At 46.6% G+C, this 14,936-nt stretch overlaps 1 protein-coding gene across 1 annotated transcript; it reads left to right on the forward strand.

Annotated features, from left to right (window-relative positions):
* Window positions 1-1,548: 1,548 nt before the first annotated feature.
* On the forward strand, window positions 1,549-11,560 carry LOC308469723 (uncharacterized protein). The gene is made up of 4 exons (XM_080992595.1): window positions 1,549-1,766; window positions 3,577-3,721; window positions 4,074-4,151; window positions 9,449-11,560. The coding sequence occupies exons 1-4, from the start codon at window positions 1,764-1,766 to the stop codon at window positions 10,771-10,773; spliced, it is 1,551 nt and encodes a 516-aa protein (XP_080848721.1). The 5' UTR covers window positions 1,549-1,763; the 3' UTR covers window positions 10,774-11,560.
* The last annotated feature ends 3,376 nt before the right edge of the window (window positions 11,561-14,936 follow it).

The raw sequence follows: 14,936 nt of genomic DNA on the forward strand, positions 1-14,936 counted from the left end.
TCGTCATATTTTTGGGAATACAACTCCCATCATCCCTGACCACTGGTCCTGTTAGCTAGGGATGATGGGAGTTGTAGTCCCAAAACATCTGAAGGGCCAAGGTTGCTATGCCTGCTCTTTGCTCTTTGAATTTTAACAGGGAGAAATGTAAAGTATTGCACTTGGGCAAAAACAATGAGAGGCACAAATACAAGATGGGTGACACCTGGCTTGAGAGCAGTACATGTGAAAAGGATCTAGGAGTCTTGGTTGACCACAAACTTGACATGAGCCAACAGTGTGACGCGGCAGCTAAAAAAGCCAATGCAATTCTGGGCCTCATCAATAGGAGTATAGCATTTAGATCAAGGGAAGTAATAGTGCCACTGTATTCTGCTCTGGTCAGACCTCACCTGGAGTACTGTGTCCAGTTCTGGGCACCACAGTTCAAGAAGGACACTGACAAACTGGAACGTGTCCAGAGGAGGGCAACCAAAATGGTCAAAGGCCTGGAAACGATGCCTTATGAGGAACGGCTAAGGGAGCTGGGCATGTTTAGCCTGGAGAAGAGGAGGTTAAGGGGTGATATGATAGCCATGTTCCAATATATAAAAGGATGTCACATAGAGGAGGGAGAAAGGTTGTTTTCTGCTGCTCCAGAGAAGCGGACACGGAGCAATGGATCCAAACTACAAGAAAGAAGATTCCACCTAAACATTAGGAAGAACTTCCTGACAGTAAGAGCTGTTCGACAGTGGAATTTGCTGCCAAGGAGTGTGGTGGAGTCTCCTTCTTTGGAGGTCTTTAAGCAGAGGCTTGACAACCATATGTCAGGAGTGCTCTGATGGTGTTTCCTGCTTGGCAGGGGGTTGGACTCGATGGCCCTTGTGGTCTCTTCCAACTCTATGATTCTATGATTCTATGATTGTCCTCTCTGGCAATCAGCCCTCCCCTTCCTGATTTCCCATCCACTGACGCCCCACCCCACCCGCCTGGAGACTGCCTAACCATAGAGCAGAGCAGCCTGTGGTCGGATGAGAACCGGACGTGACGAGCTGCGCCTGGCCCTCCTGCTCTTGGGGCTACGTTGGGAAACTGCCCCTCCCCCGCCCCAATTAACTGGAGGAATTAGAACCATAGAACCGGAAGGGGTCCCAAGTGTCATCTAGTCCAATCCCCTGCAATGCAGGGATCTCAACTAAAACAAAATGAAGTACTTCTGACACAGTTTGCAATACGTTATTATTTGGAATAAAATAATCGTGGAAAAGGATATCCATAACCAGAAGAATGCGAAGAAGTGCAAGTAATTCTCCCTTCATTGGGACCAGCGGCGAGACCTGTAACCCAAGTCAGGCTTTTACGCTCGTGCACTTTTACCTGGAAGCGAAATAGCATCGCAATCACCTGGGCTGACTTAAAACGCGCTGCTTCCAGAAAACCTATATAAAGCTAGGACGCGCTACCTCTCTGGTCCCCGCCACAATTACAAGCAGCTGGGCTTACTTCTGAGTAAGTCCGGTGTTGTTGTTGTTGTTGATGATTCCGCGGCAGGAAGGGATGAATGGAGGCCCGGGAAAAAGAGAACCAATCAGAAGAGACCCGAGAGGCGGCGGCGAACCAATCAGGGGAGCCGGAAGCTGGAAGCCCATTGAAGCCGTTGCGTCTTGGTCATTCAGCTTCTTCCGCCCCGGCTGCTCCTCTGCAGGGGAGAGACAGGCTTCGCCTCCAGTCTGCATCTTCCCGGGATCCTTCCCTCCGAGGAAACCACCTGAGGCTGCCCAATGGTAAAGCTGCCCCTGAGGAATGGAAGAATTGAACCGGGCACCTCCTTCTGCATGCAAAGCAGCTGCTCTGCCTTGGAGCTACGCCCCCCGCCCCTAATAGCATAGCCCAACATCCAGGACCCTGCCTTAAAAAGAAAAAAGCTATCCATAATAATGAGACTGGAGTACCCTTGAGGGTTGTCGTATGGTACTACTCAAAACCCCTCTAGCAAAACGGGCCTAACGACACCAGGCTGCTCTGAGGGGCTGTTATAACCGGGGGGGGGGGCACCCTCAGACGCAGCCCTGCCCCCCTTTGTAAACAGGTGTAATAATGAGGGATTTTTTCTCCCATGGGGTTAAGGGGGGGGATGTAACACTGGGCAACCTTCATTCACATGATGAGTTTTTTGGGAGGGGGGGTCTCTTTCGTTGCCTCTGCCAGGGATTGGACCTGGGACCTTCTCACAAAGCAAATGGGGAAATAGAGCTTTTTGGGGAGCAAGGGAATTTATGTTTGCAGGGAGGGGAGGGGGAATCGCCTGCCAACCACCCCTCCTCCCGCTTCCTAGAGAGGCAGGTTTTCCATGAAACCTCATTAAGAGGTTTTGGATATGATCCTAAAACCTCACAAACCTGAGTGACTGGGCAAACCCAGGCTAAATGTCCCCTAAAGACCAAGACATGGTTTTCTAAAGCTTCTATGTAAAGTTTGACATTCTTCCTGTTCCCTGTCTCTGCCTTGCAGTCCCTGGACTGGTCCCTGCTTCTTCCCTCCCCTTAAATTTATATGTATTCTATAAGTTTTGTTTTTTCAAAATGTTGAACATAACAAACATTTAAAAACAACTCTCTGTCAAAGCATCCCCCCAATGTGTGTCTCTGTGGGAAAACATAGCGTATGTGTCACCCTCGTAGCTTTTTCCAACTAATGCTTGAGCTCCCTTGGTCAGTTTTTCTGAAAGTGCAATCGTCCAGATTTTCTGTTTCCATTGTCTTAACTGCAAGTGTTCCAGAAATCTCCAATTTTGATCAAAGACTTGTTGTGCAGCTACTAAAACAAAGGTGATGAATTGTTTAAAGCTCAAAATTGGCATTGCTATCTCTTTTAAAAGAATATTTTTTAACAATACCAAAGTTGGGGTACATAGGATGTTTTGTTTTCACCATTTTTTAGTTTTTTTGATAATATGTGTTTGGATTTTGGATTGGTATCTGTAATTAGAATTTCAACTTTGAGGTAAGGGTCTAGGGTCTAGAGCAGGGGTCAACAAACTTTTTCAGTTGGGGGCCGGTCCACTGTCCCTCAGACCTTGTGCGGGGCCAGGCTATATTTTGGGGAGGGGGGGAGAGAATGGACGAATTCCTATGCCCCACAAATAACCCAGAGATGCATTTTAAATAAAAGCATACATTCTACTAATGTAAAAGCACGCTGATTCCCGGACCGTCCACAGGCCGGATTAAGAAGGCGATTGGGCCACATCCTGCCCCTGGGTCTTAGTTTGCCTACCCCTGGTCTAGGGTCTAGAGGCATGTGCAGTAACTGTTTGGTTTGTTAGAAAAGGTGTAATTTGAGGCACATTTAGCCAGTTCCAGATGTTGTCTAGCTTTGCTTAATATTTGTTTGCCAGTCATAGGTCTGCCATCTGTGTAAATGTCTCCGACCCTAAATGAATCTGTATTTGTCCATTGTTCACATCAAAGAGCTGCTCTCTGCTTTGAAGTGCATCATGGCAACAGGTGAGGGAGTCCCAGAAGTAGCCCAGTTTACACTTGCTTGTGTGTCCAGTAGGGAAGGGACCTTTAAAAAGTTTTCTTCTTCTTCCAGAATCTGGTGACCATCCAAGCCCTCTTGACCTTTGAGGAGGTGGCTGTGTTTTTCACGGAGGAGGAGTGGGCTCTGTTGGATCGTGGCCAAAGAGCTCTGCACAAGGAAGTCATGAAGGAGAATTATGAGATGGTGGCCTCTCTAGGTAAGGGCAGATATTTATGCCTCTGGACTGCTAGATGTTGAAGGTGTGGATCCACTCTTTTGTGCCATTTATTCATGCAGAGTAGGAATGAGAATAGCCTGCTGGGTCCCTCTTTTTGTGTATGTACGATATTTGCAGCTTTGCTCTCTGAAGCACCATCCATATATTCACACACACATCCCTTGTGACAGTGAGGACCACAAGGCCCTCACCTGCTCATGTTGCGTGCCTTTGTAGGATCTGGATATGGCAATCCCTCCTCTTTGCCTTTGCGGTCAAAAATACAGATTGATTTGAAAGGGCTGGATGTTTTGTGGCCAAAAGTAGCTAATATTAACTCTTTCCTTGGCAGAATCAGACCTCAGTTCCTGTTGGGAAGAAGGACAAGATCCATTCCTCCAGGTCCCCAAAGAAGGGGGAACCTCAGCAGGTATGCGCTTAGTCTTAGTTGTGTCGTGGGGCCCTTTTTGCTCCAGTAATATAAATATAAATATTAATATAAATGTTATTATTAATATTAATAAATAAATAATTTATACCCCCACCCATCTGGCTGGGTTTCCCCAGCCATTAAACACAATAAAACATCAAACATTAAAAACTTCCCTAAACAGATTTCTCCTAAAAGTCAGATAGTTGCTTATCTCCTTGACATCTGATGGGAGGGTGTTTCACAGGGAGGGTGCCAGCACCGAGAAGGCCCTCTGCCTGGTTCCCTGTAACCTCACTTCTCGCAGGGAGGGAACCGCCAGAAGGTCCTCGGTGCTGGACCTCAGTGCCTGGGCTGAACGATGGGGGTGGAGATGCTCCTTCAGGTATACTGGCCCAAGGAAGAGAGGAAGGAGAAGCCTGATGACTTTATGTCCTGCTTCTGGGCTTCCTATCAGTATTTAGTTGGCCCCTGTGGGATTCAAGCCTTTATCAGGAGAAACTGGCCACTCTCCAGGCACCCGGCTTGATCTCCTGTTGACCTCCCTGTCTGCATTCCCGGCAGGATCCAGGCTAGGTCGCGATAGGCGATCCTCCTCAGCGTGAGAACCCCCCCCCCTCTTTCCTGCCCCCCCTGGGCAGGGGAGAGAGATAGACAGAAACATATTTACATTCCTTTATTTCTGTCTTTGCAGCGTTACAAAAATCATGTCTGCTCTCTTCAAGCTTCAGCAGTCGAGAGACAAACTCCTCCTGTACTTCCTGTACAGCTCATATTACACTCTGAGCTAATTCCGGTGCTTCGCACTGTGAATAGACTGTCCCTCTGTTTCCCATGGAACAGTCCCAACATTCCCATTATGTTTTGCTTTCAAGCTACCAGCTCGCGGCCGCATTGCTTCTATATCGTAACATACTCCCCCATATGAATCAATGTGCGCTGCGAGCAAAGCGTGATCCAGAGAAGAAAACAAACAGTTGTTATACATATAACACTCCCCTGTTGTTTCAGTTCCACCCTTGGAACTACCTGCCACTGGTTTCCCCAGTGTACCTCTCTGGTTGTCTGTCTTCCAAGGAATGAGTGCATCTGCATTACCTTGGCTAGGGAATGTAGTGTTACGCTTAGTAACTCTCTGTTGTGTCTTTGTCTCTGACTTAGACACAGCTTCAACCTGTCTTGAGTTGTCAACAATGGTAACACATGCTACAGCTGAGTTAGCAAACTCTTTTGAATACCTCTTGGGTGGTACACCCTTTGTAACTCTCTCAGACCTGCGTATGAGGTGCTGATCCTCTCTGCTCAGTGGTTCAGTCTCAGGACTCTTTGGAGAACCAGTTCCAATAGTAAACAGTGGTTCATCCTTCACCTGTGAAGGTCTATCCATTGTGTGAGATTTCCTCTCAATGACTGTGTCAACTGAGCTCTTTGAGCTATCACTGTCATTTTCAGTACCACTGTAATCAGTAAAATCATCATCATCATCTGAATCGTCCTCAGTGGGAAATGTGTGAACAATTACTCTCTCCTGTTCAGGAGCACTCTCTAGAAATTTTGTGAGAATCACCTGACCAGATTCAGACAAAATTACTCTGTAGAGACCCTTTTCATAACCCACAAAAATGCCTCTAGCATTCTTTACTCCACCTGGAGCTTCAGTCTTCACATGAGACCCAAAAACCTTAAAATGGGCAACAGAAGGTTTTCTGTGGAACAGCTTCTCAAAAGGAGAACATCCTAAACCTTTTGAAACTTTTCTCACCCAACTGTAACAATAACACAATATCGACTCCGCCCAATACTCATGTGGCAAATGTGAACTCAGCAATTGCGCCTTCATGCCATTTTGCAATTCTTTGTTCACTTGCACACAGACACTTCTGTTCCATGCTTCTGCAGAAACAGCAGTCTTGTGCCTTATCCCTTTCTTATCCAGGAAATCCTGAAAATCCTGCAAAAGAAAAACTGGCTTTTCATCTGTGAAAAGACAATCAATGTTAGCATTATGAACATCCTTAACCTTGTCACAAAACTCTTTAAACCTTTCTAAGGCTTCTTGTGGTTTCTGCAATATATATACCCACACATAATGAGAGAAATAATCCACACACACAAGATAATATCTTGCATTGCCTCTAGACGGTGCTAGAGGACCAATCACATCAGCATACACTCGCTGAAAAGCTTTGGTTACTTGCGTCGTCTTCTGGACGTTTTTCGACACACCTGCGAGAGAAATCATGTTAGAATCAGATGCATTACAACTTATGCAATCACTTTGATCAAAAGTCAACAAATACAGTCCATCTTTCTCTCTGGCAGAAAGATACAGCTCTCCATCTTTGAAGATTTTGCAGCTTTCTCTATCATAGGACAAAGTCAGTCCTTTCTTTGTGATCTGCGAAACACTCGGCAGATTGAACTTTAAATCAGGAACCAAATACACATTGTTTATAGTCAAGTTCAGACTCTCAAGATACACAGTTCCAAACCCGGTCGCTTCCAGCTCCTGACCATTGGCTTGTTTCACAGTGAAGCTTTGCTTCTTAAACGTTGAAAACAGATCTTGCCGCGACGTCATGTGTTGCGTCGCTCCAGTGTCCAAAATAAAAGCGTTCTCCGTTGAAAATGCGGCTTTTGTTGACAGCAATGCCTTCGCAGGTTTCACCTGGGACTTGGTACGACTTTTGCCTGATGCCTCAGGCTTTGCAGAGCTCCCCTTAGCTCCTTTCTGTTGACGTGGCTTCTTACAATTCCGCTGAAGATGCCCAGTCTGTCCACAATTGAAACAACGGACAACGTTCAAAGCAACAGCCTGTTCTTCACTAGCAATAGCAGTGGGGGTGTCAGAACTCCGAGCTTCTCTCCCCCTGTCTTTGACATCTATTGCAGCAAGTCTGTCTTTCTCATTGAGAATCACGGCACAAATTTTCTCTGTCGTGAGATCTGCGGCAGGTAGAGAACCAAGCTGACTTGCAACCGTTTTATAAGTCCGATTAAGGCTGTTAATAATCATGAAGCAGAATATCTCTTCCTGTAGAGGGAAATTGCGTTCCGCCATCTGCTGGCGTAAGAATTTCATCTCTGTCAGATGCGCTTGTACATCTCCATCAGGCGCTAGCCTTAGATTGGTTAGCTTTTCAAAATGCAGCAACGCTGAAGAACCAGCATCTCTTTGATGTATTCTACGCAGCGTTTGCCAAATCTCACGCGCGTATTCCAAACCCTGAATATGCACGAGCTGATCATCTGAGATACACAGAATTATGGCCGTCCTGGCTCTCACATTCTGTGAATTCCAACCTGGCGTTGGTGCAGCAGGGATGGGGTTATCAATCACCCCAAAAATCCTCTGATTCTGAAGCAGGGCTTTCATCTTTACAGACCATGAGGAATAATTGTCATTAGTCAGTGGAGGTGGGTAAGGTAAGCCTCCCCCCTTCTTGGTATCCATTTTGAATCCAAGCCTCAGCTCTCACTCTCGAGCCTGTAAACTCCAAAAGTCTATTGGCTGTTTACTGCCTCACACTTGGCAGCTAAACGCAGGCTGTTTTGAAAGTCCCTCCAAGAGCAGTGAGATATACAGACAAAACAAACGCTGTTTTCTCAGTGTTTTTCCAGCCTCTCACAGTGCTCAGCCTTACTTCCGTTGCTGGCCAGTAACTTTCCACTTTACTGACGTTTCGTTGCTTAGCAACTGGACATTCCAGGCTTATCAAGACTCAAGTATGCGAAATATGTGGCTCTCTTTCAGTGCTGGTTTCATCCAAAAGCAGACACTCAGTGAACCGAAGAATGCTTCAATTCGCGTTCACTCTCACAGCCATAAAATCACCATACCTTGAGGGAATCCGTTGCTCAGCAAAAAACACCTCCTCCGGTGTTCAGCCGTCCTTGTAGCTTCCATCCGCCCGCTACCACATTCTTTCTTTCTATCTCCTTGCAGAGGATGAAGTACGATCCATCAACCTCTCTTGTTGCTTTCATGGATCAAAACCATCGGCTCCGTGCTACCATATGTTGGGATTCAAGCCTTTATCAGGAGAAACTGGCCACTCTCCAGGCACCCGGCTTGATCTCCTGTTGACCTCCCTGTCTGCATTCCCGGCAGGATCCAGGCTAGGTCGCAATAGGCAATCCTCCTCAGCGTGAGAAGAACACCCCCCCTCTTTCCTGCCCCCCCTGGGCAGGGGAGAGAGATAGACAGAAACGTATTTACATTCCTTTATTTCTGTCTTTGCAGCGTTACAAAAATCATGTCTGCTCTCTTCAAGCTTCAGCAGTCGAGAGACAAACTCCTCCTGTACTTCCTGTACAGCTCATATTACACTCTGAGCTAATTCCGGTGCTTCGCACTGTGAATAGACTGTCCCTCTGTGTCCCACGGAACAGTCCCAACATTCCCATTATGTTTTGCTTTCAAGCTACCAGCTCGCGGCCGCATTGCTTCTATATCGTAACAAAATGCAGCCTTCAAACCTCTCCAGCTGGCCCTTGGGCCTCTCTTCTCCCCAGACCCTGACCGGCTTCCCATCTTCCTTGAGTGTTTTTGGTCTGGCTGGGTTGTTTCCTTGAAATCAGATGGGGCTTCTTGCCAGCCTGGATGGAGGGCAGAGAAGGGTGTGTGGAAGCTCTGCTCCTGTCTAAAGGTCACATTTACATTTGTTGTAAATGTCTCTGGCCCCACAGCATACAGGCAAGCCACTCTCAATTTGCAAAATGTTGCCCACACAGGGTCTTCTAAAGAGCAGAGACGGCCTCCAGGCTGAGGTTTCCCTTCCATGTGCTGAGATGCACCCCAAATTAAAATGTCCTCTGTAGTGCCACTGAGCTGAGATCCTCTTCACGGGCGCCAGGGGGGTTCTGTTGGGCCCACGTGTCCCCTCTGCTATCCCTCAGCAGGAGAGCTAAGATCTTGCCTTTCCCTGCTTTTGGGAAGAGAGCCATGGCAGTAGTAGCACTAGGAGTGTCTGGCTATTTTGTATTTCGTCATTTGGGTTGAAGGATAAGATCCAGTTGGATGGGGCTCTGAGGAAGGGGAGAGATGAGCAGACACAGCTCAGCAAGTTTGAGGAGGAGCAGGAAGGGACTTGTGTTGGTGTCTTGAGACAACATATTCATAGTCAGAAGCATATTCAGAAGCTAACTTCAGATGCAGCTGGTCAGGGAAGGAAGGAGGGGGGCATGCTTGAAAAAGGTAAACTCAGAGAAGTGGAAAACTGGGCTCGATCCATGATGAGAGTCTCTGCTTCTGAGTTGTAATTTGAATGGCATTTTCTTTTTCTGCCTCAAAACAGGGAATGGGCAGAAGAGTAAGAATTATGGTGAGCCATCTGTGGTGTCTGTAGAAAATGTGGGGCATGAAGCACAGAAAGAGACATTTGTAAATCAACGATCACCTGAAAAGCATGTAGAAAATGTGTTGAAGAACTGGAAAACCAAATCCCTTACTACTCAGGACACTGATGTCCGTGTATCACTGAGTCCACAGGAAGAATGCACAAGAAGTAGCAGTGTGGAGTGTGGAAAGAGCTTCAGTCAGAGTGGAAGCATTAGTTTACATCAAAGAACCCAAGCAGGGGAGAAAGCGTTTCAATGCGCGGAATGTGGAAAGAGCCTCAGTAGTGCTGGTAACCTTGTCAAGCATAAAAAAACCCACAGAGGGGAGAAACCATTCAAATGCATGGACTGTGGAAAGAGCTTCAGCCAGAGCGGAAACCTTATTGCACACCAAAGAATTCACACAGGGGAGAAACCATTTAAATGTATGGTGTGCAGAAAGAGTTTTAGTCTCAATCACCATCTTACTTTACATCAAAGAACCCACACAGGAGAAAAACCATTTAAGTGTGTAGAATGTGGAAAGAGCTTCAGCCAGAGTGGAAGCCTTATTGCACATCAAAAAACCCACACAGGCGAGAAGCCATCAAAAACTATGGTTTGTGGAAAGAGCTTCAGTCTCTATCACCATCTCACTGTACCTCAAAAAACCCACACAGGGGAGAAACTGCATAAATGCATGGAGTGCGGAAAGAGTTTCACTTGTAGGAGTGCCCTTACAGAACATCAAAGAATCCACACAGGGGAGAAACCATATGAATGCATAGATTGTGGAAAGCGCTTCCGTATTGGTAGTGTCCTTACTTTACATCAAAAAACCCACACCGGGGAGAAGCCATTTAAATGCACGGAGTGTGGAAAGAGCTTCAGTCAGAGTGGAAACCTTGCTGCACATCAAAGAATTCACACTGGGGAGAAACCATTTAAATGTATGGCATGTGGGAAGAGCTTCAGCCAGAGCGGAAGCCTTACTGCACATCAAAGAACCCACACAGCAGATAAATCATTTAAATGTGTGGTGTGTGGAAAGAGCTTCAGCCAGAGTGGAAACCTTACTTTACATCAAAGAACTCACACCAGGGAGAAACCATTTAAATGTATGGAGTGTGGAAAGAGCTTCAGCCAGAACGGAAACCTTATTGCGCATCGAAGAACCCACACAGGGGAGAAACCATTTCATTGTATGGTGTGTGCAAAGAGTTTCAGTCTGAATCACCACCTTACTTTACATCAAAGAACCCACTGCACATCGAAGAACCCTTACAGGCGAAAGACTCTTTAAATGTATGGTATGTGGAAAGAGCTTCAGTCTCTATCACCATCTCACTGTACAGTACCTCAAAAAACCCACGCAGGGGAGAAACTGCATACATGTGTGGAGTGTGGAAAGAGCTTCAGTTGTAGGAGTGCACTTATTGTCCAACCAAGAACCCACACGGGAGAAACTGTATGAATGCCTAGATTGTGGAAAGCACTTCTGTATTGGGGGTGTCCTTACCTTACATAGAAATACCCCACGCCAAGGAGATACCATGAAAACGTATGGAGTGTGGAATGAGGTTCAGTGGGATTGGTGGCCTGACTTTGCATCTGAGAATTCACACCAGATAACTAACTCTTAAGTGAATGAAATATGAGCAGCAAACTTACTTCACACAAAAGATTCCACAGGTGGAGAAACAGTCTAGATTTGTTCAGTGTGAACAGCAATTCATTAGCAACTGAAGTCTTTACTAGACGTGGAAGAACCAGAACAGAATAAACCAGAGTGTAGAACCAACCATCTTGTGGTGCCTGGAATTGTTTTATGATACACTGTGCTCTTTTCAGTGACTGTTCAGCGTGTTTAGACAAGCCTACCCAGATGCTTAGGAAGCTAATGAAGGTTTTGACCTGCTTTCAGTCTATTGTCGTATAAACTTTTGGAAATTCTCACATTATTTTTGTTAATTTTTCTTATTGTTAATTTTATCCTTTTCATGTTCCGCTTTGAGGTTGTTGTGCTGCTGCTTCTTTTTACAATCAAGCAGTGTTGGAATTTTATGAAATAAAGAAAAAAATTATTATTATTATTATTACTCTTCATTTTGCCCCCACCAGCTAGAAAAGCACCATCTGAGGACAGAGATAGGAGGTGGGAGAATCAATCTTTTGGGAGCCTGTAGAGGCCATCTCCTTCCTGCATAGAAGGTTGGAGATCGTTGGGAGAGAAGGCTTGGCCAGACTCCTTAGGGTAGTGATTTTCAACCAGTGTGCTTTGAAGGATGGTCAGGGGTGCCACGGGGAACACTGGCCTCTGTCCCCCTTCCTTCCTTCCTTCCTTCCTTCCTTCCTTCCTTCCTTCCTTCCCTCCCTCTTCGGATGCCCTCTCGCATCTCTGCCTCCGAAAGGCTTGCACAGCTGTTTGTCGCAGCAGCCTTGGCTGCAAGCTCTGTGGGCGAATGGTGCCTCTGGAAGGCACTTGTCATTGGGGCAGGGTGCTCAAAGACAAGGGGCGGCAGCAGCAACCCTATTTTATTCTAAATAAAGTGTCACAATTTGACCAGTGCTTCAGTTTGTCCTGTTACTGAAACAATCTTGAGTACCAGCTTTTAGGGCACTAAGAAGCACAGCAAAGGATGCTTAGAATAAAGCAGCTCTATCAATTGCCTTAATATGGCCTTCTTTTCACGCATATATATAGCGATCCTACAAATCAGATATACTTTGATCTAAGAGAGAAAATTCCTTCTGGCAATTGTGGAGATAACCAGTCATTAACAACAACAACAACAATAAATAATTTAATTTATACTTCGCCCTTCCCTGGCTAGAGCCAGGCTCAGGGTGGCTAACACCAGTAAAATTACAGTAAAAACATAATGGGGGGGGGGGAACAATTTAAAATACAGGTTAAAATGCAGCCTCATTTTAAAAGTGGCCCATAGATCAAAACCATAAGGGGAGGGAAACAAGGGTCAGACAGTCCAGACCAAAGGCCAGGCGATATGTGGATGCATATCAAAATTATTCTCTTTAAAGGAGAGATGAGCTATCGATATTGCCACCTTCTGGGCACCAACTCAGCAAGCTTGCACCGTGTTTACAAATGAGCTAAGATTTAAGAAGGGTGTGTATAAGAAATGGATGAAAAGGGAAATCATGAAAGAAGAGTATACGTGAGGTCTGGCAGGCCAAAGCTCAGAATGAGTTCAGGCTCGCAAGAGATTAATGATAATAGTAATAATAATATGACTGACCTCTGAAAGAAAATGAATAAATGCTACTGGGTGATACAGAGAAGGTGGAACTGCTCAACACCTACTTTGCCTCCGTCATCACCCAAAAGGAAAGCAGTGCTCAACATGGTGATAACAGAACCAACCCTGTTCCTTGTGTTAGATGAGGTCAATTTGTTGGAGATTCATTCCCCGTGTTTGCAGTCATGGGATTGTTGTCTATCCCATGACAGTGTATGTTTTCATTCCACAGAGTGGAAAGTGACGGAGACAGGATGCATCGATGTTACTGTGTTCCGTGATGTGGGACTATTGTCCTTTGTTCTTTCTCTTTTGCTGTCTGATGAGAAAGAGGAAGGAGCTAAGTCAGAATGCTCCGAGTGTTTTATATGTAAATAAAGTAGATCAGCCAAAATGCTGAGTTCTGTTACGCAAACTGCGAACACTCTGTGGATCACCGAGTGTGCTGATGTGTGTTGGCATCAGTCGCTGTGATGTTCCGGCAGAAGAAAGCTTTTGAAGCTCCCGATCGACCAGGAGGGAGAGAACATGCCAGTCGGGCATGTGTCTCTGCCAGGGTCCTACATGGGAGTAGGACGATCCTAACACAATTGCCCTTATGCTTCTCAGGTGTCCTATTGCCTTCACGTCAGCCTTGTGTTTGTCTGCTATCTTGGATGGGGGGGCGTACCCACAAGCATCTCCCTTGGCTTCCTTGAAACCTCTAAGGAGTAATCCCAAGAGGTCATTCAGTTGACCCATCTGTCCAAGGTCCTCTCTGTCCACACCTGGGCAAAGTGCTGTAGTCTGCCTCTTATTGGTAGTTAAGGGAGAGCTCCTTCCCTTCCCTTATTGGTAGTTAAAGGGGAGTGCCTTCCCTTTTGGGGGGCTTTGTTTAATCTGGACATTAAGCCACTACCAGCTGGTGTGCGGGAACCTCTTTGGTTTGTCCCAGCAGGAGAGAAAGTAATTTGATTACCAGTCCTGTGGCTGGAGGAGTATCAGGACGAGTGAAAGGAACACTGGTTTTCCCTTCTTGCTGTCCTTCCTGGCACTCTGGAGAGCCTTCTGTTAGTCTCTGGTCTCCACCAGAACCTTCTCCAGAGGCTCCTTGAAGAGATTGTCCCCACTGAAGAGAGATTTTGCAAACCACAGAGGCCCAAATGTTAAAATCAGAGGGTTCCCTAAAGCAGTGGTTTTCAACCAGCGTGTCGTGGCACCCTGGGGTGCCTTGAATGATGCTCAGGGGTGCTGCAGGCAACACTGGCCTCTAGTCTTCTTTCTTTCTTTCTTTCCTTCCCTCCCTCCTCTTGCATCTCTGCCTCCCAGAGGCTGTTCTTTGCAACAGCCCTGGTTGCAAGCAATGTTGGGCTTCTTGGGCTGGCCAGGGGGTGCTGAGTACCAGGAGCTGAGGCATCCTCAGAGTAAGCAAGCAAGCAGTCAAGGTAGCTCATCCAGCCAATCCACCAGTCCTTGAGGTTGGGAACGGACAGACAAGTGGGAGACAGGCAGGCACCATCCTGGCCTTTCTTGTGCTTGCTGTGTACAAGGTTTGCTGGGAGCTGTGTGCCCGGTGCTGAAGGGGAGCCTTTCCACCATGCAGGCCCAGCAGCACCCGCTGCTGCCTCCCAAGGTAAGATGCTGCCCTCGTGTTCACCTTTGGCCAGTCTCTGTTGGGCCACTAAGACTGAGAGCATCTTCTTCCCAGGTCCCTGTGGGGCAGTGTGAGGAGGCACCTCTTTTGGGGGGTGGGGGCAGACCAGAGACGGCAGCAGCTGCCCAGAGGACTCCCAAGGAGAGGGGAGAGGAGGCTGAGGGAACACTGCACAAGGGTGTTTGGAAAGGGATGAGAGGCTACCAGCTCTGCAGGCAAGGGGGGGGCATAACTGGGCTCCTCAGTCCCACAGGGGAGCCACAAAAAGAAGGAAATTGGTCAAGGGAGCCAGGACTCAAAAAGGCTGAAAACCTCTGGATTAATGCATTGCTATGAAATACACTGTTTTTGAAAGCAAAAAGACTAAACCCTCGGGCTCAGGGGAAAGAAACACATTGCTTTGGGCTGAATATATATGAATAATACAAATTGCTCAGTTGTTGTATTAGTGTAGTTTTGGTCTTTGTGGAAGCCGCCAAGAGTGGCTGGGGAAATGCAGCCAGATGGGCAGGGTACAAATAATAAATTATTATTATTATTATTATTATTATTATTATTATTATTATTATATCA

This window comes from Podarcis pityusensis (assembly GCF_964106645.2).
Source record: "Podarcis pityusensis genome assembly, chromosome: 2".
Taxonomy (NCBI): Eukaryota; Metazoa; Chordata; class Lepidosauria; order Squamata; family Lacertidae; genus Podarcis; species Podarcis pityusensis.